At 37.1% G+C, this 27,455-nt stretch overlaps 1 protein-coding gene across 4 annotated transcripts in view; it reads left to right on the forward strand.

Annotated features, from left to right (window-relative positions):
- IDE (insulin degrading enzyme) overlaps positions 1-27,455 on the forward strand; it is a gene marked incomplete at both ends in the record, with an annotated part of 74,135 nt that overhangs the window by 16,450 nt on the left and 30,230 nt on the right. For 2 of the 4 annotated variants that reach the window (XM_084246386.1, XM_084246387.1), the window contains 10 exons: positions 4,947-5,131; positions 6,184-6,391; positions 10,558-10,727; positions 16,895-17,017; positions 21,912-22,024; positions 22,542-22,704; positions 23,329-23,421; positions 24,135-24,226; positions 25,495-25,575; positions 26,981-27,084. In XM_084246386.1, coding sequence (XP_084102512.1) covers positions 4,947-5,131; positions 6,184-6,391; positions 10,558-10,727; positions 16,895-17,017; positions 21,912-22,024; positions 22,542-22,704; positions 23,329-23,421; positions 24,135-24,226; positions 25,495-25,575; positions 26,981-27,084 — 1,332 coding nt within the window. Of the gene's footprint in view, positions 1-1,506; positions 1,583-4,946; positions 5,132-6,183; positions 6,392-10,557; positions 10,728-16,894; positions 17,018-21,911; positions 22,025-22,541; positions 22,705-23,328; positions 23,422-24,134; positions 24,227-25,494; positions 25,576-26,980; positions 27,085-27,455 lie in introns of those variants that run through there. The other 2 variants (XM_084246389.1, XM_084246388.1) reach the window with 2 other exon arrangements.

The following is a 27,455-nucleotide window of genomic DNA, read 5'->3' on the forward strand; positions in this document are numbered from 1 at the left end:
GTTTGTTTGGTTTTTGTTTATACATGCACTGGGTACAGTCAGAAGCGCGGGAGGGTGAGAGAATTCACCAGAGCCAGAGCAGGCAGAAGGACCGAAGTACACTGCTGAGGGGAGCAGTGGGCGGCAGGAGAGGTCTGCGGGCCATGTGGGACCCTCCTCCGGTGGCCGGGGAGCAGCCGGGGATCGAACCGGCGCCGCAGAGGCTGCGGGCAGCTTCACAACCCAGCGCTCAACCGCTGGGCCACCGGGGAGGCCCAGGTTTAACTTTAAATATATCTGGGGCCATGGTGGTGGGGTAGGAACAAAAGGCGCAGTAAAAATTCCCAGCCTCCTATTAAGTAGGCTGCAAAACACTTAGAGATAAAAAGGCTGTAATAGTCATCTGAATAAAAGATAATTTGCATAAAAATTTCTTGGCAGGGAAATTTGGAAATGACTGATTTGGGACTTTATTTTTGCAAACCTGCAATTTAGGCCTTTACATTGTCTAGATAAAAATCCATGATCTTACATTGGAAGTTCTGGTTGTAGTTCCAGTAACACCACACTCTTGTTTTTCCACTGTATGCCTCATTTTTTTCTCACCACCAGTTCTTTGCCTCAGGTATTCCAGTCCTTTTATTTGGTGTGCTTCCACTCACCTTGTTTGCCCTCTCCTCCTGGAAGAGTTAGGTTTCCCTTTTTCAATACTCCCATAGCATACTAGGGACAGCTTTGTCATCAAACTTAAAAAGGTAAGTCTGGTTCTTTCAGAATAAGGGCTCTGGTCAATTGATCTTATGTAATGAACTTGTTATGACATAGCATCTGAACCATAGTAGGTCTCCTTAAATATTTGGATATAGGGTGCTAGGGTAGACACAGGACTGAGAATTAAGAGGTGAGTTCTAATACTGATTTTCTGCTATGTTATCTTGGATAAGTGATTTAAGTTTCCTGCGCTGTAATTTCCTTATAAGTAAGATGAGGGGCAAGCCCTTCTGAGGACCTAGTTAAAATGCAGATTCTGTCTCCTTAGGACTCTAGTGATTTCTGATATTATGCGTTTTTTAACTACCTCCAAGGAAGAGCCAGTTCTGCTAGTCCAAGAACAAAGGATTAAATAACATCCAGTGACTCTTCTAGCTTTTATTTCAGTGATTTTAGTCATTTTAAATTCTGAACAAAATTACAAAATATGCTGTAATTATTAAGCATCTATCCAGTGTATCAGAATGCTGAACAGAGACAATTCAGTGCCTTGTTATAAAGTTTCCAATGAAGGAGAATGTGTCTAAAATTGAAAAGTACTTAATTGCTCCTGAGATTTTGATTTTGACAGGTTAAAAATATCAAATAGATGTCTGGGAAAGCATTTGAGTTAGCATTAACTTGTCATCTAAAAGTCAGTATTCTTGTCTGCTAACTCTGGTTCTTATTAGCGAACATTTGCAATAAATAAAATTATCCTTGAAGGCTTTATGCTAATGAGGGAGCGGAGATGAATAGACATGTGATCTCGAGTATAAATACAGAGACAGGCAATCTGTTGATGAATTCATCAGAGGAGGAAGAGCTGGGATCATTTCCTGCAGTTTGGCAGGTGAGAATCAAATTGTTGTGGAACATGATAGATACATGATAGATAGGTAAAATGAGACTATGCTTATTGAAAATGGGTTGCTGGAGATGGATCTTGTTTGAAAATGCTGCTTGTGTTTTGTTTTTATTTTGATTTTGTGTGTTTTTTGGTTTTTACTTGCTCAGGAAGTCATATATGATTTGGGAGCATTGCCAATTTGGAAATTTATAGCAGTCCTTGATCTCATGTACAAATTGTCTAAAAGTAGTTCTAATTTTTATGTTTGACATCTAGAGTAATTTCATCTCTTTACTCAGCCACACCAGGGATATTAATCAGATATAACTTTGATGTCTAAGCAAATTATATCCATGCCTGTGATGAATTCTGATCGTATTTTTCCTCTAAAAAAAATGAGAATCTGTACAAGAGAAATTGAATTCTGAAAATAAATTACAGAATATAGTTGAACATCTTAATTATAATGAATTTTTCACTTCCCACAGAATAAGACAATTTGTCCTTCTAAAGTGAGCTCATTTCATCTCCTTGTTACAGTTGTAGACGACAGAAGAATTTTAGGGCTCTATCATCAACACTATTATATTTTAATCCTTTGTAATTCTTGTTTCCTCTAAATCAAACCTGCTGAGACAAGACTAGTAGCAGGGGTTGGACATAAACAATGGTACTGGAACCAAGACAACTTTTGGATTTTGCTCTTACTTAGTGAACTTTTTCACTAGAATCCCAGCCTTTTTCCTTCCTTTCTTCAGTACAGCCTTGCAGGGAGGAGCTTAGACATTCCCTGTGGTGCACACCTTGTTGTTGCCTTTGAACTCGGCCCTTCTTGCTAAGGTCTCAATGCAGGTTGTATTGTGATTTATTTTATTTTAATGTTGCCTCTGTATTGGAACTAATTTTTTTAAAAAGAGTAATTTATATGGAACCCAAACCAAGGTTTTTAAAACCAATTGTATATTGAAGGCATTTGCTGCAGGCCACATTGTCCTTTAAGAAATACCTTTTACCAGGATTATTATCCCTATGCCCCTCTTTGGAGTCTTAGACATTTTCTGTTACTATGAGAATTTTCTTTTAATCACAAAACACCATATTTTCAAACTTTGTGCTCAGATATATTTTCTCTCTTTAACATTGAATTTAAGTGGCTAATGACTAATGAAGTAGAAAGAATTTGTTAATAATGACTTCTTACTTCCAAATCGCTTTTGAATTTTCCAGTGGTGGCCTTAAATCCCCAAAATGTAGTATTACATTTTTTTTTTAAGATTTATTTATTTATTTATCTATCTATCTATTTATTTATTTATTTATACAAGCTCTGGGTACAGTCAGAAGCGTGGAAGGGTGAGAGAATTCACCAGAGCCAGCACGGGGAGCAGAGCAGGCAGAAGGACCGAAGTACACTGCTGAGGGGAGCAGCGGGCGGCAGGAGAGGTCTGCTGCACCATGTGGGTTAGCTCCCTAGTGAGCTAGGTTGGCTAGGGATCAACATCAGGATCAACCTCAGGATGACTGCATCCTGTGCTGTGGCTGGCTACAGCTTGATTGCACTGTGTCTTTAACCCTTGCGCTACCAGGGAGGCCCTAGGAGACAGTCTTAAGAGCAGCAAACCTCTTTGGTTTATCAGATGTTACTCAGAAGGATAGTTACAGAATATTTTAGAGAAGAAAGTATTTTAAGAACAAAGTGGATTTTTTTCCTTCCCTTAATTTCCAGGGTTTTTTTCTGTTTTTATTGAGATAACATTTAGTTTATAACACTGTATAGATTTCAGGTATACAGTTTTTCACCTCAATACTGTCTATATCACACCATCCCCACGGCCAAATGTCCAGTCATTACCCACCAGCAACCAATCAGTTCTCTCTACCTACTCCTGCCTCTCCTTTTCTTTGCTGGTAGCCACATTCTGTTACTAGAGACTTGTCCCGACCCGCGGGATTTGGAGGCACGAAAAGAGAAGGGCTGAGGATTGAAATGAGGGGCTTGACAACTTGACACTAGCGTTTGCTTCTTTATTTTTCCTTTTCCTTCTCTTTTACTTTTCCCTGTCTTTCTTATTTCCCTGGCCTTCTTTCTGCTCCTCTGGCAGCACTCTCCTCTCTCGTGGTTCTCCTCTTAAATCTCTTTTCTTCTTCCCCTCTCTCTCCCGCGTTCTCCTCTTATACCCTCCTCCATAGCTCCTCCCCCCGTACCTCCCAGTCTCATGTGCTTTACAGGAAAAACCTGTGGTTCTCCGAAGGCGAAATGGTAAAGCAAACTCATGGCACGCATATGCAACACGGCACATACTCCGGACGGCTCCGGACAGAGACTAAAACTTTGTTTTTGTTTGTTCTGTTGCTCTTTTTTCTTTATATTCCACAAATAGGTGAAATTATATAATTGTCTTTCTCCTTCTGATTTATTGCACTTACTATATGTAATATCCTCAGTGCAATCCATAAGTCACAGATGGCAAGATTTCATTCTTTTTTATGGCTAAATTATATTCCCTGTGTACACACACACACACACACACACACACATTCTTAATCTATTCACCTACAGTTAGACATATGGGTGGTTTCTCTATCTTGGTCATTGTAAATAATGCTCCAGTGAATGTGGGGGACATATATCTTTTCCAGTTAGTTTTTGGATAAATATCCAGAAGTGGTATTACTAGGTGATATGGTAGTTCTATTTTTAATTTTTTGAGGAACCACCATGCTGGACTCTTTCTGCTCTGGCATTAACTACTTACCATAATTATAAAACTTATTGGGGCTCTTCCAACCATTTGTTTTTATTGCTGCCTTGTTTGTTATTCTTTTGCTGCCTGAATAGGACAGCCCAAGTCTATTATTTTGACAGGATTGTTCCTTATTGGAATTCCCTGTGTTCTGGGCATGTGTATATCAGACCCAGGGCTTCCAAGTTTGAATAACATTGGGTTGAACATTGTTCTAGCTGCCTCAGTAATAGTTTGCAGAAAACATCTCACTTCACTTACTCTAGCAGATACCTCAGAAATATATAGGGAAGCAATTATTGGTAATTGAAAATTCTATTCTAAGTCAGTACATTCACCAACTCATGAGCCAACCCATCCTATTTCAAATCCCCATCTATATGTTCTAGATACAAATATGGCTCCATGATAGCAATATTGTTAGCATTCCTCTAAAAGAATGAGGTATAAGAGAAATTATTTAATTATTATACCCTATAGGTAGTAAATAGTCTATAAAAAGTTTCTTCCACATACTTTAAATCTGATAATGTATTTATTTGATGGGTTTATTTGATGTTACTCTTTGTTTAAAAGAAGAAAAGCAGTTGCAATTCAACTGTTAATTTTTTTTTTCTTTCTAGTTTCCAGAAGAATACTTACAGCAAAATGAATAATCAAGCTATCAAGAGACTGGAAAATCACATAGTGAAATCTCCTGAAGACAAACGAGAATATCGTGGTCTAGAGCTGGCCAATGGAATCAAAGTACTTCTCATCAGTGATCCCACCACAGACAAGTCTTCAGCAGCACTTGATGTACACATAGGTACAGTTTAAAATCATGAACTAAACTGTTCATTTTCATTGACCAATGTTGACGTTATTGGTACTCTCCTTATTTGTGCAAATTAAGACCTTGTAGTTACAGGTTTGTTGTACCTTACTTTGTATAGTAACCTTGTACAATTATAGTTGTCTGTGTCAAATAGTCTTACATTTACCAAGGGCATCTTGTTAAGCTCCCAGCAAAGGTGACCTAGCAGCAAGGAAATTAATTTCCATCCTTTACAGTAACAGTAACAGTTTTAATGTTTTCATTGTTGGTATACTAGGAAATATCATATTTCCTGCAATGTTGGGTACACATTTTTTCCACTTTTAATGCTGTTTTAATCAGGCTGCTTCTTATTAGTAAGTACATTTAGTGAGGTGTGTTTATGTTTTTCCAATCAGAAGAGCTTTTAGTTTACTCAGTGGTATTTTAGAATTGAAAAAATCAGGTAATAGCCATCATATGTTGAACCAATAATTATTGCTAAGCACAGTGCTGTTTGCTTTGCAAAGATCTAATTTGTGGTTACACAAAACTCTAAGTTAGGTTGTAGGAAAAGTGACTAAGACAAGTTAGTATTTGCTCAAAGTTTCACAGCTAATAGAGCTACTAACCCCTATATCTATGCTCTTAACACTATGCTATATTATCTCCTGCAAATACAAGAACTAGATTGTTCTTTCATAAGAACTAGTATTTTAATTAGAACTAGTTTTTAGTTGGTGGCCATTAGTTTCCTAATGTACTAGATAGCCGTTATAAAACAGTGAATTCAACTCTTTCTTTCTCTTCAGTGTGATGTGTGTGGAAGCAAATGTCCAGAGAGATTACGTAATCTGCTGAAGGTCACCAAGTAATTAATGTGAAAAGCTGCAGCCAGAATCCAAATAATACCATTTTAGGTCAGCCGATGCTTAACTTACCCTGCTTGTATTGTTGGAGTTGCCTTGCTAATAGAAGTTCCAAATCATGTATAATTTACCTGTACTTGAAAACTTTTAACATTAAAAAAATGATTTATTACATACATTTTTCTCTTCTTTCAGGTTCATTGTCAGATCCCCCGAATATCGCTGGCTTAAGTCATTTTTGTGAACATATGCTATTTTTGGGAACAAAGAAATACCCTAAAGAAAACGAATATAGCCAGTTTCTCAGTGAGCATGCTGGAAGTTCAAATGCCTTTACTAGTGGAGAGCATACCAATTACTATTTTGATGTTTCCCATGAACACCTAGAAGGTGCCCTAGACAGGTAATGCTAAATACCCTATGAATTGTCCAACTTGGTGCACTTATCACTTATTATTTTAAAAGATATGTTCATAACGTTATAGTTTAACAAAAGGTATTTTAACAAGTGACTTTCCCTCCCCATTTTTTACAAAAAAAAAAAAATGAGTGATGTAATCTATTTACCATGTGGTTGAGGAAAAATAGTGGCATGATTTTAAACAAGCCTTCAGACCTATGAATTATTTTATTGGCTTATAAAATTCTCACCAGTCCATCCCATTCTAACTGTTATTACATATAAAGCATGTGACAGAATAACTGTAACAGTGTCATGGATCGCCTTTCAAATGTACTCTTGAGAGTGTTAGAACTTAAATATTCTGTTCTTCATCTGATTCTCAGGTATGCTCAATGGATACAGAGTGTTTGTTGAACTGCTGTTTCAGTTCTGGGGACATTTTGTGGAAGTTTTTTCTGGAACAAGTGCCATCAGTCCAATTTAATTTCTTGGTCAATTTTCTATACAGCTAAAAATTTCTGATTTTTTTTGTTTTATTAATGATTTAATTAATTATTCAAAGTGTGAATTTTCCTTGGTAAATATTTATAGTTTTCTGTGTTACCAAGAAGGTGTAATTTTGAAGCTTTCTGATGGGTCTATAAGGAAGTCTGAAAGACAGTTTTAGTGATTTTCAGTTTTATTTGCTTATTTGTATTAATAATAGTCATATTTTTTAAAAGCCTAATAGTTTGAGTTTATTCATTAATGAAGGGCATTGATGGGGCAAAGGCCTGAGTTCAGGATTCATGGCTAGATCAGAGTAGCCTGTTTCTTATTCTAGCTTATGTCTCAATCTTTTTTTTTTTTAAGATTTATTTATTTATGCATACAAAAGCTGGGGTACAGGCCAGAGATGTAGGGGTGAGAGGATTCACCAGAGACAGTGGGGAACAGAACAGGCAGATTGACTGAAGTACACTGCTGAGGGGAGCAGAAGCGAGACAGGAGACAACTGACTGGCCATGTGGGTTGTTCCCTGGCTGGCCAGGGATTGAATGCGCATGCTGCAGAGGCTGCCGATTGATTCCTAGTGGGGTGTGTAAACCCTTGCGCCACCAGGGAGCCCCTGTTTCAATCTTTGAAGCTGCAAATTGGAGGTTTAATCATCTTTCATATGTATTTCCAGAAGACTTCACTTAATGAATTCCCAGCGACCATACACTGAATTTAATTTCCTGCTTTACAAATACTACAACAGCTGTTCATATAGTAGATTTTTGTGTGATAAAAGATGTCTGTTACTTGGCTCATAGTTTTTTTTGTTTTTTTTTTTTTAAAGCATGTGTATAATCAAAGATGCTCTTGTACTGTATCATAATCCTGACCCTTCATGGAGGCCTATGCAACTATGGCATGTAGCTATTAGGCACTCTTTCAGCCTGAATATATTGGGATAGAAATACCATGTATCTTTATTGTTTCCATATATCTTTATTATGTTTCCATATATCTTTATTATGAACTCCAGATAGTTTATCTTTGGATTGATATGTGTAAAGTACATATTACAGTATTGTATTCATTGTGTGCTTAAAATAAATAGCAAGTAATGAAAATAGCCTCTTTGACAACTAGACTGTGAGATGCAGTTGCTAATATATTCACATACCTGGGAATCTCTTAGGTTTATTGAATAATAGTCCCATTCAGACAGAACCTCTATTCTTTACTTACTTCTCCCCTGGATCTTGTTTTTAAAAGATGGAATCAAATGTTTCTTAGGAATTACTAAATGAAGTTATGATTTAAATTGTAACTGGGGATAAGAGAGTTAATTTATTACTTAGGGTTTCCTTGTTAAATTTGGGTACTACTAAGGATAACCTCAAGAAAAACATGTTGGGTAATTTTGTTGTTACATCCCATGTTATTTGTTGGATTGCCGCTTATTAAGATTTTTAAAATCTGTTAGTAAGGCCACAGTTAAGTCTTTAGTCAGTCTACTATGTCAGATTTTTCACTCCATTTTTTCACTAATTAAAAGTTTCTCTCCATAAACAGAAAACATATTCAGATAAAACTAAAATTAGATCACTTAATTTGTCCTAAAATGCCTGAGACTAAATTTAAATCGATTTGCCTAGAATTATCACCTGCTTTTCCCCCCCTCTTTTGGGGGCAAATTAGCTTTATATATAACAAGGATTTTCATAGATATGCCAAGTGGCAAGTCTTAGATTGCTGCCATGTCTATAAGTTTGCCATGAATTTTTTGTGTTGTGATATTGTGATTTATAAAAAGAAATATTTCGTCTTTGTCCCAGTCCTAGCCTGTAACTCCTAAAACCCTTGGAAATTTCCTAAATGAGGAGAATAAAGTTGCCATTAGTAATGTTAATGAGGTGGCCCAGGAACCACCCCAGTCTTTGGAGTGGGCCTGTTGCCAGGGGAACCAGCCTTGTGATGGGAAGGCTGGAGCTTGGAGTCCCACTCCCAGATCATTCAAGGAGGGGAAAGGGTCTAGAGATGAGTTCTTTTACCTATGGTCAATGATTTAATCAATCTTGCCTATGGAATGAAGCTTCCCGAAAAACCCAGAAGGACTGCATTCCAGGAACTTCCAAATTGATGAACATGTGGAGATTTGGGGGAAGGGTCATGCTCAGATGGCATGGAAGCTTAGTGTCCCTCCCATATATCTTGCCCTAAGCATTTGTTCCATCTGGCTGTTCCTAATTTGTATCCTTTTGTAATAAATAGAGAGTGAATACAATATTTTTCTGTCTTGAGAGCTACTCTAGCAAATTAATTTAACCTGAGCAGGAGATTGTGGGAACCCCCAATCCCTGATTGGTTGGTCAGAAGCTAGGTGGCAACCTAGACTTGAGATTGGCAAGTGGGGGAGGTAGAGTGGCAATCTTGTAGAACTGAGATCTACACTGTGGGATCTGATGCTGTCTCCAGATAAATTGAGGCAGATTATTGGCCACCCACCTGATATTGGAGAATTGCTTGGTAGTGTGAAATAAACATGGAGATTGATGCTAGAACCAGAGATGTTAGTCTTTTTATATTTTCACTGATTATTTAACATCTTTGTGTAGATTTTGTTCTGAAGTTTTGTATGTCCAGTATTAATTATATTTTTCTGTTGTCTTAGTGCTTATTTTATATTCCTTTTTTCTTTGTAGTAATGGTAGTTTTTTCTGATCTGCAAAATTTATATTTCCTACCTGTTAAGTTTCAAACATATCTTTTATTTATTTATTTATTTGTTTATTTTTAAAGATTTATTTATTTATACAAGAGCTGGGATACAGGCCAGAGATGTGGGGAATGAGAAGATTCACCAGAGATAGAGCGGGGAATAGAACAGGCAGACTGACTGAAATACACTGCTGAGGGAAGCAGCGGGCGAGTCAGGAGAGGTCTGCTGTGCCATGTGGATTGCTCCCTGGCCAGCTGGGGATCAAACTCGTGCTGCAGAGGTTGCGGATTGCTTCAAAGTGCTGTGCTTAACCTCTTGCGCCACCAGGGAGGCCCTCAAACATATCTTTTAAAAGACCACTCAAAGTTTTAGTACCATCAAGATACTGACAGCCACAGTTGCATGAGTTCAATCCCCAGCCAGGGAGCTGACCCACATGGTGCAGCAGACCTCTCCTGTCTTGCCTGCTGTTCCCGTCAGCAGTGTATTTCAGTCAATCCACCTGTTTTGCTCCCCACTCTGTCTCTGGTGAATCCTCTCACCTCCCCCACCCCCACCCCTCTGGCTATACCCCAGTTCTTATATGCATAAATAAATAAAAATAAATCTCTAGGGCCTCCCCATGGCGCAGCGGTTGAGCGCTGGGTTGCAAAACTGCCTGCAGCCTCTGCAGCGTTGGTTCAATCCCCGGCTGCTCCCCGGCCACCGGAGCAGGGTCCTACATGACACGAGACCTCTCCTGCTGCCCGCTACTCCCCTCAGCAGTGTACTTTCCGTCCTTCTGCTTGCTTTGCTCCCCGCTCTGGCTCTGGTGAATTCTCTCACCCTCCCGTGCTTCTGACTGTACCTAGTGCTTATATAAATAAACAAACAAACAAACAAACATAAATAAATAAATAAATAAATAAATCTTTAAAAAAAGAAAGACCACTCTTAAAAACAATAACAGCTGTTGAATTATGTTTCACACCCATAGGTTTGCACAGTTTTTCCTGTGTCCCTTGTTTGATGAGAGTTGCAAAGACAGAGAAGTGAATGCAGTTGATTCAGAACATGAGAAGAATGTGATGAACGATGCCTGGAGACTCTTCCAGTTGGAAAAAGCTACAGGGAATCCCAAACATCCCTTCAGCAAATTTGGGACAGGTTTGTCAACAGTGGCTTTCATGCATTGGTTCTTCCTGGAAGCAGAAGCAGTTGCATTTTAAAAAATACTTTAAAGCATGACAGTAAAAATTTAGTTCTGGTTAGGTTTTTAGTGATCTGTTACTCTGTATATAACCCCATAGACTCTGTGGGAGCATCTGGGTTTAGTCAGCTAGAAAGGAAATAAAAGGAGAAGTCAAGGAGTGGATGAGGAGAGAAAAGCAGGTACTCTTTCGTGTATAAATGGAATGAAGGGCAAAGTTGGATGGCACATGGAAGTAGAGAAGGGTGCTGTATTTCAGCATTTGAGTGACTTATGAGTGACATTTTTCTTGTTATTTCTTCTAATATGCTTTGTACCATGTGTCAGGGGATTATAAGATTCTGAGGAGGGTATTATAAGTGAACCCACATTCTCTCGATTGACAAGTAGTTTTTTTTTTTTTAAGTTCCCCCACATATAAAGTGCACTAGAAAATGCAGAGACGTGTAATCAATGTCTTTATACTGAAAGTGCTTACAGGTTAGTTGGAGAGACAAGGCACACCCTAGGTTTTACTGGAGTATAAACTCAGTTTTGATTTTCCAAGGTCATTGTCTCTTCTTTACTTCCTCCTCTTTGCTATTTTTTAATTGAGTGTTGTGCTAAGCATTTAACCTGGATTATATCACTTAATTCTTACAAAATCACCAGTAGATATATGTTCTTATTTCTGTCATAAAGGTAAGGAAGTTAAGACTTAAGAAATGATAATTAAATTATTTGGGGTCACTCACCTTTGAAGTGCTGGAGCCAGGATCCGAACCCAGATCTGGTGCTTTTTGCCACTGTTCTATTCTGCCTTGTTTAGGGTTGCCTAAGATTGAATTCTCTTCAATGGTGGATAGGATTTTCTTAGGCAGAAAGAAGAACCATTTAACGTAAAGAACCATTTAATGTAAATTGTGAGTGGTAAATGCCACACACTCACTAGAGGTAAGATGATAGTGTAAATGTCTGTGTAGGTTTTGGGACTGAGTATCAAGCCAGTCTGAATGCAGAGCCTGTATTCTTTGTGATATTAGGTTGACCCTCAAAACTGTGACAAGAAGAAAAGACCAAGGAATAAGCCCAGTGTCTTTTGGAGAACATGAATTGGAATAGTTTAGCTATAGCAAAGAATGCTTTTGTATAGGAGAGCATGAAGGAATGGAGTGAGGAAATGGATTTGAACAAAAAAGATATTGTGCAATTTGAAGCAGAGGAATGACTTTTGATCCTGGGATGATGATAATGACACAAAATTAGAACTGATAAAAGTTAATCTTTTACTTTTTCCCTCCTGTTTCTTCTTTCCCTCCCTCCACCTTTTTAGGTAAAGAATTTAAAACATACAAAAATGGGCAAAATACTGTAATGAACCCATTGTAGGCATCATTGTGCCCCTTGTTAGCCCTGTGCGATCTGCCTTCCCATTCACCCTCTCATCCTATTTTTGAAGATATCCCAGTCATCATCGTTATACTCATAAATATTTCAAATATATCTTTAAGAAATCTGACTCTTAAAAAATCATAATAAAAATGTCATTATTGTTAATACCATCAAATATCCAATTAGTGTTCAAATTTCTAGTTGTCTCATTAAAATAAAAACTTTAAAAGTTTATTTCAATTAGGAGCCACATAAGATCCAAATGTTAGTGATTCATGTGTCTTTTAAATTTTTAATCTGTAGGTTTTTCTCCTTTCCAATTCACTATATATATATATATATATATATATATATATATATGTTTTGTTTTGGTGGGACCCTCGCTGGTGGCTGGGGAACGAACCGGTGCTGCAGAGGCTGTGGGCAGCCTCGCATCCCAGTGCTCAACTGCTGCGCCACCAGGGGAGGCCCACTAGATATATTTATTGAAGAATCAGGTTGTTTGTTGTATAGAACTCTTCACAGCATAGATTTTACTGATTGCATCCCTCTGTCCTCTAGTTTTCCACAGATTGGCAGGTGGATATAGAGACTTGATCAGATTTATGTTTGACCTTTTTTTGACAAAATTTCTTAGGTGGTAATGTATTCTTTCATCATAGATAGCTAGATAGATAGACAGACTTTTAATGTCTGTTTCTCTATGATATAACTATTGATACTCAGTAAGTCACCTCCATCATTCTAATTTTCTAATTCTGTTAATCTTTCTCACATCAATTGACTACTGCTACAAAAAGAAATCGCTTCTGCTCTTTGACTACCCAGTGATACAGTTATTATAGGAAAGGCAGGACAAATGCTTGATTCATTCCCTTCATTTACCAGTTTTCAAAATGAGTTGGTTCCTTATCCTTGAATGACTAATTTGTTTTTTAGTATCATAATCTCATGGATACAAAAATATTTGGTGTGTTCCAGCTCATTTAGTCATTTGTTATTACTCCCTAAGTTTTTCCATGGATTTTGTTAGTCATTTTTTTCCCTTGTTAGCATATGTGTCTATGGAAAACTAGAAATGTACTAAAAACTAGAACTGGATTAATGAAGTCTGTAGGTGCTTTATTATGACATTGAAGAGGTTTTCACTCAAATCCTCTCTAACTTACTTCTTGTACTTGTATGTACTCACCCTAAGAGGAGAAAGGACCTTTTTAATTTTATAGGAAAATTCATAATCTCAAAAAACTTCAGTTCTTTTCTAGAAATTGCTTGCTGTAGCAAGAAGAAAAAATGTTTTAAAAGTTTATAATTCCAGATAACTGTAGATTTATTAGCCTAATCTTCAAATCTTGACTTTTTTAAAACATTTAATATTCTCATGTTTATAACTACCAAATTGTCCTTTCCCTGAGAATCTTTGCCAGACAGATATACAGTTGGAGACATCTCTAGTTTCTAAAACATTTCAAACTCACTGCTTCCCACAGAGTATAAATTGTTGAAAATTGCTTAGGGGACAGCAGTGTATTTCAGTCAATCTGCCTGTTCTGCTCTCCACTCAGTCTCAGGTGAATACTCTCACTCCCACGCCTCTGACCTATACCCCAGCTCTTGTATGCATAAATAAATAAATCTTTGAAAAAAAAGTTATAAAAAAAACAAACAAAACAAAAACCTGCTAGTCATGTATTTACCTCTAAGCAAGTACATTGTATAGTTTTTTACGTTTTATAAAATGGCATGTTAGTGTAATTGCTACCACTTACATGTTTTTCATTTAATTTTATAAAAGTTAGCCATATTATTGAGTATGCCTCTGATAGGTTTTTTTGGCTTTTACTGCTATTTGAATGATTCTTTGAAGGAATGTAGCACTATTTATCTGTTTTCCTATTAGTGGAATAGTGTTGCTACGAGCATTCTTGTATGTTTCCTGTACACAGGGTTGTCTAGGGTATATTTATCCAGGATTGAGTGGAATTACTGTGTAGTGTAGGCTATGTATATCTTCTGATTCATTTGATATTGCCAAATTGTTTCCTGCTGTAGCTGATTCAGTTTGCCTTCCCTCATGCAGTATCTGAATTCTTATTTTTCCACATTCCTAAACAGTACTTGATGTTATCAGACTTTCATATTTTTTCACTCTACTTATTGGATATTAAATACTAGTCTTAGAATATTTTACAAGTATTTTTTTTCTAGTTTGATTTAAAAAAAAAAAACACCTTACCAATGTCAGGGTAGGAAATTGAGCCTGGGAGGAATGATATCAACTTGCTCAGGTCATGTAGCCAGAAGATGGTTGACCCTGGCTTAGATTATAGTGCTGCCAACACCAAAGCCAGTGCCTGTTCCACCCACCTCCCTAACTTGGGATTGTGCACTGACAGAGTCCATTCTGTAATTTAAGGACTAATTATTGAACTCTGTACATTATGACTTGCTTTTCCTTTCATTTCCTGCTCTTAACTTCCACCAGCTAACCTTTCTGTTTTTAGTAAACTTCTTATAAGAGATCGTTTGTAAAAGGGTTTATATACTTAATAGCAAGTCTGAGACTATTTGAGCCGTACTTATTATCCATTTTAGTTAACCTGAAATAATTTTTTTTGATATCCGAAAGAGCAGGTTTATTATAAAAAGGGAAGGGAAGTAAAGAATATTTGCACAGACACAAACAGGCAAAAAGAGATGCCCCTGAGAAGGACAGGTTTGTTAGAAGAAAGGCCTGCATAGACACAGCTGGCAGTCTTGGGAGCAGAGCTGCCTCTACTGCTTTGCAAAAGAAGAGGAGGTTGATGAAGAGCAATGCCTACATATTCACAGTTGGGCAGAAGAACTGACCTTGAAATAATTTTAAGTTCTTCATGATAGGCCATGATCTTGGTATTTGTAAACTTTGAGATTTAAAAACAAACAACAACCAAAAACTGACCAGATTGTAAATAGGCAAATGACATCACGTTTAGACTAAAATTCTGATTTCAGTCTAACAGTATCACATTTATAGTGTGTTGAAATAAAACTTAATTTCACTAAACTTGGGTATCCGGTGGGTTGACTTTAGTATGCATATTGTAATAATCTGAGCTTTGTATACTATAAAGGATGCTTTAAGGAATAGTCCCTCTGGAACTGAGGCTTCTAGAATCTTCATTTGTTAGAAAAGAAAGGTACCATCAATGCTAAGTTTTATCTTAATATGAGAGCGCTTCAAACCATTGCCCAGCAAACAGCTTTTTTTTGTTTCCTAGAGGAGCTGGGAGTCCAGGTAGAATCCCTCAGCACCCAAAATGAAAGCAGATCTGAAATTGATCTAGATCTTTAGTGAGAAACTGAGAGGAATAGTTAAGAACCAGCCTACTACTAATGAATATGATTCCATACAACATTCGATTGTTTTGTCACTAGAAAAGGGTTAATGAATACTTACTAGGCTGTTTCTTGCACACTTTCTTTTCTTCACTTTGATTATTGATTCAAGCATTTTGGGGCTTGAACTCAGAGTGTAATGCAATTCTAGGGGCAAAGGACTGGGTGTCTGAGAACGCCATCTAGTGGCTCTCTGTAAGTGTCTAACAGAAAAAGAAGGACTCTCTCAGTGCCACTTCATGGGTCACTATAAAAACCCAAGGGGCCAAAATAATACTTCAGGAATATGTTCTGCCATAGTTTTATCCTCTACAGATGAAAGACATGCACCCACTTAATGGTGCAAACAGGATCAATAATAAACATTGTTATATTAGGATCTTAAGATATTTCTCCTCAAAATGCCACTTTTTAAAAAAGATTTATTTATGCATACAAGAGCTGGAGTGCAGGCCTGAGGTGTGTGTGTGTTGGGGGAGTGGGGGTAAGAGGATTCACCAGAGACAGAGTGGGGAGCAGAACAGGCAGATTTACTGAAATACACTGCTGAGGAGAGCAGCAAGTGAGACAGAAGAGGTCTGCTGTGTCATGTGGGTCACCTCCCTAGCTGAGGTTAGAACTCATGCTGCACTGGCTGCAAATAGCTTCATAGTGCAGAAACTTAACCCCTTGCACTACCAGGGAGGCCTCAAAATCCCACTTTTTATAGAGACATTGATAGTTGGAATTCCATCCCCAGACTCTAAATTACAAGTTTTTTATTAGACAGGTAAATACTTAAAGAGTCAACTATTTGCTTTTGACATGCATGTTTTACCCTAATTAAATTTGTTATTAAGTTTCATAAGAGATACAGTGGTACACTATATATATACTGCTTGAGATGTATGAAAATAGCATTGCATCCTATTTTTACCAGTCTTGATCTATCCATGAGAATTTACATCACAAATTTAATTCTCCAGCCAAGAATAGTACATTTCTTTCCACAAGTAACTTAGCAAGTTCCAAAAAGATCCCTCAGTGATTTTCTTCAATTAATTATGGAGCACATAGGGAATTGAAAATTAAAGTTAAGTGTGAATGGAGGCCATTTGGATCTCATTTTTCCAGTAAGTGCTCATAATATCCTGGATCTCATAGGGATTTTTAGAGTATATATTTTCTATAAAGCACTTAAAGTTCCTAAGGGAAAACTTTATAGTTTAAAATGTCACTAGTATATAGTGTTCTGTCCTGTTTACCTGGCTTACATTCAAACATATTTGATTAGTCATTATGTGTGTCATTATTTTTAAAACTTTATGACTAAAAGCAATGTCATTATTTTTAAAACTTTAAAGTCATATTTGGCTTTTTCTTTTTTCCCTTCCAGGTAACAAATATACTCTAGAGACTAGACCAAACCAAGAAGGCATTGATGTAAGACAAGAGCTACTAAAGTTTCATTCTACTTATTATTCATCCAATTTAATGGCTATTTGTGTTTTAGGACGAGGTAAGAATCCTTAAAATTTTTCATATACTTGAATAATTAAAGTGTTCCATTTTCACTTTTGTAAAATATTCAAAAAGAATATGAGATAAAACCTTTGATCTATTCAGGGTTTTTGAAAATGATCTCGTAGAGAATATGTAGAAGGGAATTTTGTTTTTTACTGTGTTCTAAAAAGAAGTTTAGATGATTTTATATGGTGAACTGAAGAAAATGTAAATTACTAGTAGGTGCTCTATGCAGATCAAAGCAAGATAGAAAGTATAAAGGAAAAGAATGACATATTTGACATTATTTTAAAAAGCTAGAAACATAATTAACAGGCAGTTGCTGATAAACTGGGAAAACTATTTAGAATGTAAATAGCAGACGTTTGATTTTTAAAACCAAATTAGCTAACGATAATATCTTGTTTTCCCCTCTTCTAATTTTGGCTTTGTTTTTAAGCAATACCTACCATAGGAGAGGGGTGTTTTTTGTACTGACTGTGGTATGTACAATTTATATAGTTGCTCTAGACTTTCTAGAGGGCAGGTTAACAAAATACATTAATGTTAAAAAGTACATCTTTAAAAAAAAAAGTGCATCTTCTAGAAATGTAGTCAAAGAAAATAATCAGAGTTGTTTGAACAGGTAATATACAGTAATGTTTTCATCAGCACAGTATTAGTGAAAAATGATAAATGGTCTAATTGTTCATTAATAAAAGGTTGATTAAATAATGATGTTAAAGCCATATAACAGAGCATCTTATAGAAAACAGCATTTTTCTCTGACATTCTTTACCCCACCTGCATTATTTTTCTTTTATAACATTTGTAATCCATGAAATAGTAAATATTTATTGTTTTCCACTTACCAGAAATGTTAGTCTCTTGACAATAGAAATTTTGTTAACAGCTTTATATCAGTGTCTGGATTAGTGAATAAATAATTTTTATGACATGATTTTAATGTGGGAAATTATTCTTAATATATTAAATAGAAAATAAAAGCACACTGTAAAAAATGCTGTGTGCTATGTGATCCCGTTTTGGCATATATTGTGTAGATATAAGACAAAATAATAGAAAGACATATACTGGAAATTTAATACTATGGTATATTAATTATGCATTCATGCTCTGGAGTCAGACAACGTGGGTTTGAATTCTCAATATGTCATTTACTCTGTGATTGTGAGTTAACAAAGCTACTTAAGTTCTCTGGACATCAGATTTTGCATTTGTAAAATGGAGGTGATATATCATACCTGTTGTGAGGTTTATTCAAGATAATGCAATAAAAGCATATTCCCTGACATATAGCAAAGCCTCCATAAATGGTGACTACTCTTTTCATGAGATTATGGGTCATTTCTATTTTTTCTTTTTATATTTCTTTTTAAGTTTTCTGCTATTGGCAAGTGTTACTTTGCAGTTAGAAAATAAACAACTATATCCATATTCTAAGTTGGTAATAGGAACCAGGATATAAAATGCACCCAGGAAGTAAGGCTAATAAAAAAACACAGTTGATAACCTTTTTTTTTAATGCATACAAAAACTGGTGTATAAGTACAGGAGATGAGAGGATTCACCAGAGATAGAGTGGGGAGCAGAACAGGCAGATCCACTCAAATATACTGTTGAGGGGAACAGCGGGCGAAGACAGGAGAGGTCTGCTGCACCATGTGGATTAGCTCCCTGGCCAGGGGATCAAACTCATGCTGTAGTGGCTGGCGATAGCTTGATAGACTGAGACTTTAACCCCTGCCCCACCAGGGAGGCCCAATAATCTTACATGTTTGCTAAAGGTAGGTAGGTCTAGAATGTTAAATATTACTTGGTAGGCAGAGCCTGGTTCTAGGAATAGACACCTAATCTATATTATTGCCTATTTCATTTTGAGATAAAACACATGATTTCAGTAATTATGTATTGGACAAGTAAGGTCAACTGATGAATCATACATACTGTCTTCAGTGTTCTTGGTTTAGTGAAAATGACAGAACAAGTGTCTAAAGAAACAAGAGAGGTTTCAACTCTTAGATCACACACAGCACTCTCCCAGCATGACTGACTTCCTGTGCTGTGCTCAGTGAACTTGATGAGGAGCTTGGGAGAGGTGTCTTTACAGAGATGTGAGGAGGAATCAAGTTCTCTTAGAAGTTTAATGGATAATCTGATCCTTTAAGAAGAGGAAAGAAAGAAGTGGAGGAATCTCTGTGACAAAGGAACAAGAAGTTTTTCTCTGTTCTGCCACAGGGCCATCCCTCTAATTAGGGCAGCACTAATTACCTGGATACTTGGCAAATAGATAACTGTCTACAGGATAGACACTGGGGTTGCCAAGTCCTGATGATGTAAAAATGAGTGAGACTCAGTTTCCAAATCCCTGGTAGCTCACAGCTTTGTGGGAAAGACACACCGCAGTATTGTATAGCTGTCTTACCTTTAAAAAGTCACATTGTGAACATACGTACTTCTGAGACAGAAATACTCAAAAGGAGAGGTAGATCTGGTAGAGTCTTGCTCTAAAGCGCCTCACAGCCCTTCAGATTGACAAACTTTTGTTGACTGCCAACCTTGTTTTAAGTCACATAAAGTTGTGTCAGGCTCCAAATATACCTGTACTGTTCTCAGTTCACTTATCATGTAACAAGCCACCACTGGTTTGTCTCTTTTTTGAGTCTGGACATTTTGGGGCCCTGCATACATGTCCAAAAAATTGAAGTAAAAATAGGTACATTTTATAAATAAAGTGAAAATGCCCACTTTCATAGACCTAAAGAAAATTTCATGCTAAAAAAGACTATTCTCAAATAGTGTTTAAGTACTTTCTAGAGAGTTCATGGGAAGGTTCAAAATGGGTCATAGACTGGGCCTCCCCGGTGGTACAGCGGTTGAGTGCTGGATTGTGAAGCTGCCGCAGCCTCTGCAGTGCCGGTTTGATCCCCGGCTGCTCCCCGCCACTGGAGGAGGGTCCCACATGGCACGCAGACTTCTCCTGCCGCCCACTGCTCCCCTCAGCAGCGTACTTCGGTCCTTCTGCCTGTTCTGCTCCCTGCTGTGGCTCTGGTGAATTCTCTCACCCTCCCGTGCTTCTGACTGTACCCAGTGCTTGTATAAATAAATAGATAAATAAATCTTTAAAAAAAAAAAATTAGGGCCTCCTCGGTGGCGCAGTGGTTGAGCGCTGGGTTGCGAAGCTGCCCACAGCCTCTGCAGCACCGGTTCAATCCCCGGCTGCTCCCCGGCCACCAGAGGAGGGTCCCACATGGCGCGCAGAACTCTCCTGCCGCCCGCTGCTCCCCTCAGCAGTATACTTCGGTCCTTCTGCCTGCTCTGCTCACCGCTCTGGCTCTGGTGAATTCTCTCACCCTCCCGCACTTCTGACTGTACCCAGTGCGTATATAAATAAATAAATAAATCTTAAAAAAAAAAATTACAAAAAAAAAAATGGGTCATAGACTATCAAGGGAAATTTCTTATTTGATCCAAATGCTTCATGATAGTAACAAGTGATGAATGTCTATAGCTTTATAAAGAGCCTTTTTCTGGGAATACAGACTTAAATTGAGTGGTTACCTTGTTTATTAAAAAGAAAATATTTTTTCAACATTTTTCTTTTTAGAATAATAGTAATATGTGTGCATAGGAAATATTTATCCCATACAGGAAAATATAAAACGGAAATCATCAGGTTCTTCTTCCTCATCTCTTCCTATCACCACTGAACCCTCTCCTCAGGTCATTTCTTGATATTCATCCAAAAGTAGAATTTTGTTACTGTATTTACATATATAAAGCTATGAAGCTATCAGCAGCCACTGCAGCACAAGTTCGATCCCTAGTCAGGGAGCTAACCCACGCCTCAGCTCTTCCATTTATTTATTTATTTATTTATTTATTTATTTATTTATTTATTTATTAAGTTTTATTTATTTATTTATACAAGCACTGGGTACAGTCAGAAGCGTGGGGGGGGGGGTGAGAGAATTCACCAGAGCCACAGCAGGGAGCAGAACAGGCAGAAGGACTGAAGTACACTGCTGAAGAGAGCAGCAGGCGGCAGGAGAAGTCTGCGCGCCATGTGGGACCCTCGCCCGGTAGGATCGAACTGATGCTGCAGTGGCTGCAGGCAGCCTTGCAACCCAGCACTCAACCACTGCGCCACCGGGGAGGCCCAGTTCTTCTATTTATAAATAAATAAATCTTAAAATTCTAAAAAATAAGTTTTTCAAATGCAACTAATCATTGTTTCTAATATTTGTCTTCAATGTATTGCAAGATATTTTTTATGAAACATAAAACATAAAGAGCTAGGGGCCTCCCTGGTGGCACAGTGGGTTGAGTGCTGCACTGTGAAGCTGTCCGCAGCCTCTGTAGCACAGGTTTGATTCCCAGCCTGCCAAGGAGAAACCTACATGGCACGGCAGACCTCTCCTGCCTCGCCCACTACTTCCCTCAGCAGTGTATTTCGTCCATCTGCCTGTTCTGCTGCCCGCTCTGTCTCTGGTGAATTCTCTCACTCTCCTGCATCTCTGACCTGTACCACAGGTATAAAATAAATAAATAAATAAGTAAACAAGCAAATAAATAAATAAATCTAAAGAGCTAGACATATGTGATATTATTGCTTAGCAACTTTTGAAGTTATATAGGCACTGGTAGTATTTAACTGCATACTTTAACTTTGTCAGATGCATTTCTAAAAAAATCCTAGGTTTTCCTGCTTCTAGTCCTGAGATTTTTCAGGAGATCCTAAGGTAGGTTTTTTTTTCTCCTAACTTTATTGTATAAGTTTAAGATGTACAATATAGTGGTTTTACACACACACACTCACAATCTTAAAATCTTAAGTATACCTCTTATGTTGTAATTAGTTTGAGTTTGTTTTCATTGTTTTCTTGCAGAATCTTTAGATGACTTAACTAATCTGGTGGTAAAGTTATTTTCTGAAGTAGAGAACAAAAGTGTCCCCTTGCCAGAATTTCCTGAACACCCTTTCCAAGAAGAACATCTGAAAGTATGTGCATGTATTCCTAGCATTTTTTCTTTTTAAATTTATAAACATAATATTTGCCTACTTTATCAGTGTAAGTGAAAAACTTTGGCTGTTTTATTATTTATACAGTCTTTAATATTTGATCATCAAACCAAACCAATTTCATATTTATTATGGACAGGTATCACCAAAAATAATCAGTATGTTCTGCTCTTTGCATGTTTGTAGTTTTGGTAGCTATAGCCTTGGCAGACTGTAGAAGCTATACTCTAATGCCAGAAGGCCAGGATCCAGAGGTATTTAGCTGTATGGTCCAGGGAACCAAACTTAATCTGCGTACTAATTGTAATGAAATTCCACTTAGAAAGAAGTCAGATCATTAATTTCTTTTTAGTCAGTTGTTTTTTATTTCTGGCAGTTAATTCTTTCCTGAACTTGGGATTCTTCTATGAAAACAAGTATTCTTCAGTAAATATTTAATTCAGTTGGAATTGTATATAATCATTCTTTTGTGATTTGTTTCTGGTTTTTTCCTCAGCAACTGTACAAAATAGTACCCATTAAAGATATTAGGAATCTTTATGTGACATTTCCCATACCTGACCTTCAGAAGTACTACAAATCAAATCCTGGTCATTACCTTGGTCATCTCATAGGGCATGAAGGTCCTGGAAGTCTGTTATCAGAACTTAAATCAAAGGGTAAGTCTCTCGGCACCAGTTTCTGAGATTAGTACTCCACTGTATCTTTTTTACTTTCTCATTTTCTCCTAAATATTTTTCTATAAGGGAACATTTTTGGAAGGCAGCTATACTCACCACTATACCACTAACTCTCTATGAGGGAACATTTTTGGAAGAGGCAACTTAAGGTTTTGAGAGAGTGAGGTGGTAATTGTTATGCCTGTTTTTGCTTTGGGGTTTTTTTTTTCCTTTCTTAATTTGTTTTGCCTTTCATTACTGAGCAACTATGGTTAAATATTTCAAAAAGCTGTTCTCATCCATCAAACCAGAGCGTGTACTGGAGTCTAGTCAATAAATGAATTCCAAGACCCATTTCAGCTCAGGCACTGCTGTTACATCACACTTAAGCACAATAGTCTAGTCTTGATTTGAGGAGTCCCAAAGAAAGTTTCCAACCAAAAAAAAAAAATCCTTTGAGTCTTCTGCAGTGTCTGAAGCTGCTTTCCTGAACTGATTTTTTTTCTTTCAATCTTTTCTACAAGAGGCCTTTTTTAACTTTTTGGGAACATAAGAGTTTTTAAAGAATTTCATCCTAAAAGAAGCCATTTATGCAATCATGTTGATTTTCTTTGGATTTTACAGGTTGGGTAAATACTCTTGTTGGAGGACAGAAGGAAGGAGCTCGAGGTTTTATGTTTTTTATCATTAATGTGGACCTGACTGAGGAAGGGTTATGTAAGTACTGGTCTTTTTGTTTTGAATGAAAATTGACTTTTTTTTTTAAAGATGTATTTATTTGTGCATACAAGAACTGGGGTATAGGCCAGAGTGGGGAGTGAGAGGATTCACCAGAGACAGAGCAGGGAACAGAACAGGCAGACTAACTGAAATACACTGCTGAGGGGAGCAGCGGGAGAGTCAGGAGAGGTCTGCTGCGCCATGTGGGTATCTCCCTGGCCGGGGATCAAACTCATGCTGCAGGGGCTGTGGACAGCTTCAGAGGTTGCATCTTAACCCCTTGCGCCACCAGGGAGGCCCCGAAAATTGACTTTTTAATGATTTATTTATTTAAAAAAATTTTTTCCTGCTATGGATCTGTTTTATGTTGTAATGCTATAAACACTTTAATTCCTGCATTTTATCCATGTTATTTTTCATGTGTACCTTGGCCTCCAGTTTTCATGGGTAATTTTTTCCTCCTTAACAATTGATCATTATATTGCACTTTTAAAATGTGTACTTGACTTTCCAATTGCTCACTTACTGCCCCAAATCCCTTTTAGTCACATATGGCCACGTGTGTGGAACTCTAACTTAATCAGTCCTTGGAGGTTGAGGACTCCATTTTCAAATGGCACCATTTCATACTTAGGTGATTTTGTCTGAGGAGTGAGTTCACTGAAGGATTTGAGAACTGAATGGTTTTTAAGTGTGCCTCTTTTTTTCAGTACATGTTGAAGATATAATTTTGCACATGTTTCAATACATTCAGAAGTTACGTGCAGAAGGACCTCAAGAATGGGTTTTCCAAGAGTGCAAGGTACTTTGTTACACTAAACTATTTTTATAATTAAATTATTTTTAAAAACATTATGTAATTTAAACTTAAGTCCCAGTGAAATTTGTGAAGTTTCTTTCCCACCTAATCTAAACTCTTAAAATTTTGCAATTTATAGTAGCTTTAGTTAAGTCTTAGTTGTACTAGTCAGATTGGCTACCTGGAGCACAATTAAGGGTTAAACCCTCATTTACTTTTTTTTTTTAAGGAAACAATAATAAATTGATTGCTTTACTATTTCAGAACATAGAAAGCAGTTTCTTGAACTTGTATCCAACTTGTATCCTAACTTACTTCACTCTCTGCTCAAAGCTACATGAGCTCTCTCATTTTCAGATCTGGTGATAAAAATGTGTAGCACACTCTCAAACACTGATAATGATTGTGTTGTATTCTTAAAAGTGATTTCATTATTGTATCTATGGGAAAGTCTGGCTCTCTTATTTATTTTTGCATAAAAGGTATCTGTCTTCCAAATTTTTAAAGATTACTTCTCAAGGGTTTAGAAAAGGTACATACTTTAAGGCCTATAAAAATTCTGAAATTATTTTGAGATGAGAGATACTCTTTTTAACCTAGATAAAAGTTTAGTGATATAATCTCTGCTTGTGAAATTTATGACATTAATTTCTAATCTGGGTACTCTTCTCTGGGTCAATAAAATGGGTCAGTAAAATCATTATCTGTGTATCTGTCGACTTATGAGGTTCTTCTACACAATTTTCTGACTCCATAACTAGTTTGACTGGTTTCAACAATAGAGGCTATAAACCCTATTCTAAGGTGTTTTATTTTTAAGATTTTTTTTTCATTTTTATTTACTTATGCATACAAGAACTGGAGTATAGACCAGAGGTGCAGGGGGTGAAATTATTCACCAGAGACAGAGCAGGGAGCAGAGCAGACAGATCTACCAAAATACACTGCTGAAGAGAGCAGCGGGTAAGACAGTAGAGGTCTGCTGTGCTACATGTGGGTTAATTCCCTGGCTGGGGTAGAACTCATGCTGCAGTGGCTGGCCATAGCTAGGTATCGCTGAGACTTTAATCCCTGCGCCACCAGGGAGGCCCAGAATCATATTCTGTATTTGCTTTTACTCATGGTATTTGCATTTCTAAATCAAGCATAGCTATTTTTTCAGAAAGTATAATAACTCAATATGGAGTAGAAAGTCTAAAGTGCAAAACAAATACTGAAAATATTTCCAAATAATTGTTGTCATGTTTAATTGAATTAACTTTCCATTTTAGGACCTGAATGCTGTTGCTTTTCGATTTAAAGATAAAGAAAGACCACGGAGCTATACCTCTAAGATTGCAGGAGTATTGCATGTAAGTTTGTTGTTATTTTACTGTATACATTGGTATATAGAGTATTTCATTGATTCTAGATATGTTACTTTCAATATACACAATATACACAAATGATAAAAATTGAAGCTTTATCATCTGGAACATTTTTCATTACTAGACATTTTTCTTGCTGACTTTAAATGTTTTTCAATTCTGCAGGTGCTACTTATATAAAAGCTATAGATCAAAGCTATAGATCATCACTTTTGCCAGTTTCTTTGCTGCCATCATTTCTTGCCTGGACTACCATTGTAGGCTCTTACTTGAGTTCTGTTTTCCATCTTGTCCCACCCACAGTTGATTTTTCCAGGCTCAGATCTTTTGTAAACCAAAATCAGGTTGCTTTTCTTCTCTGTGTCAAGTCCTGCAGTGCTTTCCCATCGAAGTTGTAATAGAATCCCAAAGTTTAACTTGACCTACAAGGTGACCTGGCCCCAGCCTATTTCTCTAACCATATTTAATACCATTCCCATTTCACTCTAGCTATGCCTGCTGGCTGCCTAATTAAGTATTAAGTTTATTCTTCTCTCTTAGGGTCTTTACAGTTGTTGTTTTCCCTACCTTCTCTCTAGTGTTTGTACAGCTAGGCTCTTATTTGAATCTTTATTCAGATGTCTCTTCCTCCAAGAAACCTTCCTCACTCCTAGTCATGCTCCTGTCCCCTTTTAATTTTCCTGCCAGTGCCTATCACCGTAATGACAGTATTTACTTATGTGTTGTCTGCTTCCCTCCCAGTCAGAATGTAAGCTTCTTATGGAGCAGGGATAGCATCTTCATTTGTGTCCACAGCAGCACCTGAAATTGTTCCTAGAATAGAATTCATTAGCTATTTGTTGAATAAATTAATTTCTGTCCAGTATATTAGAAGTTGCTAAAAAATTGTCTTCTACGTTATTTTTCTTCATTAACCAAAAACACGTCATTTCCCCTCCCCCAACTTTATAAATGCTTGTCTAATTTCATTCCTAGAAATTGGAGAGGAAATTCGTTCATGATTATGTATTATTTTATATCAAGGATCCTATAGGTGTCAGCACTTCACCATCATATTCTCTTCATTAGCAATACATAGTTTTTAGCCAGAGGTAAATGGTCATATTTTTCCCTGGAAAATATGTGATTTTGCTCTCTGTAAAGCAGGTGTATTTGGATTTCAAGTGCAAAATCATCCCACAATATAAAACTGCTTCAAATGTATTAGGGAAGAACAAAGGTTGAGGAAAAACTTCTAGTGCAGTAAAATATAGTTGAAAGAAATTGGGGAGGGAGGGGAAGCAGATGTAAAAAGATGAATTTAATGTGTTATAGATGTGTTTGCATTAATAAGTTAAACTTTATAGTAGCATGTACATTTGATTTATTTATTTATTTTCCTTTTTAAAAGTATTATCCCCTAGAAGAAGTGCTTACAGCTGAATATTTACTGGAAGAATTTAGACCTGATTTAATAGAGATGGTTCTCAATAAACTTAGACCAGAAAATGTCCGGTGAGTCATTTACAGATTTTATTCTTACTGCTAAATTTTCTTTCTTTTTTTTTTTTTTTAAAGATTTATTTATTTATGCATACAAGAGCTGGGGTACAGACCAGAGGTGTGGGTGGTGAGAGAATTCACCAGAAACAGAGTAGGGAACAGAACAGGCAGATTGACCAAAGTACTCTGCTGAGGGGAGCAGTGGGCGTGTCAGGAGAGGTCTGCTGCGCCATATGGGTTGCTCCCTGGCCAGCTGGGGCACCGAACTCGTGCTGCAGAGGCTGCGGAAGCTTCATAGGTTACATCTTAACCCCTTGCGCCACCAGGGAGGCTGCTAAATTTTTCAATAATGATTTGAATCTGAGAATTTGAAACTGAATAAA

The sequence above is a fragment of the Talpa europaea genome, assembly GCF_964194135.1.
Source record: "Talpa europaea genome assembly, chromosome: 10".
Classification (NCBI taxonomy): Eukaryota; Metazoa; Chordata; class Mammalia; order Eulipotyphla; family Talpidae; genus Talpa; species Talpa europaea.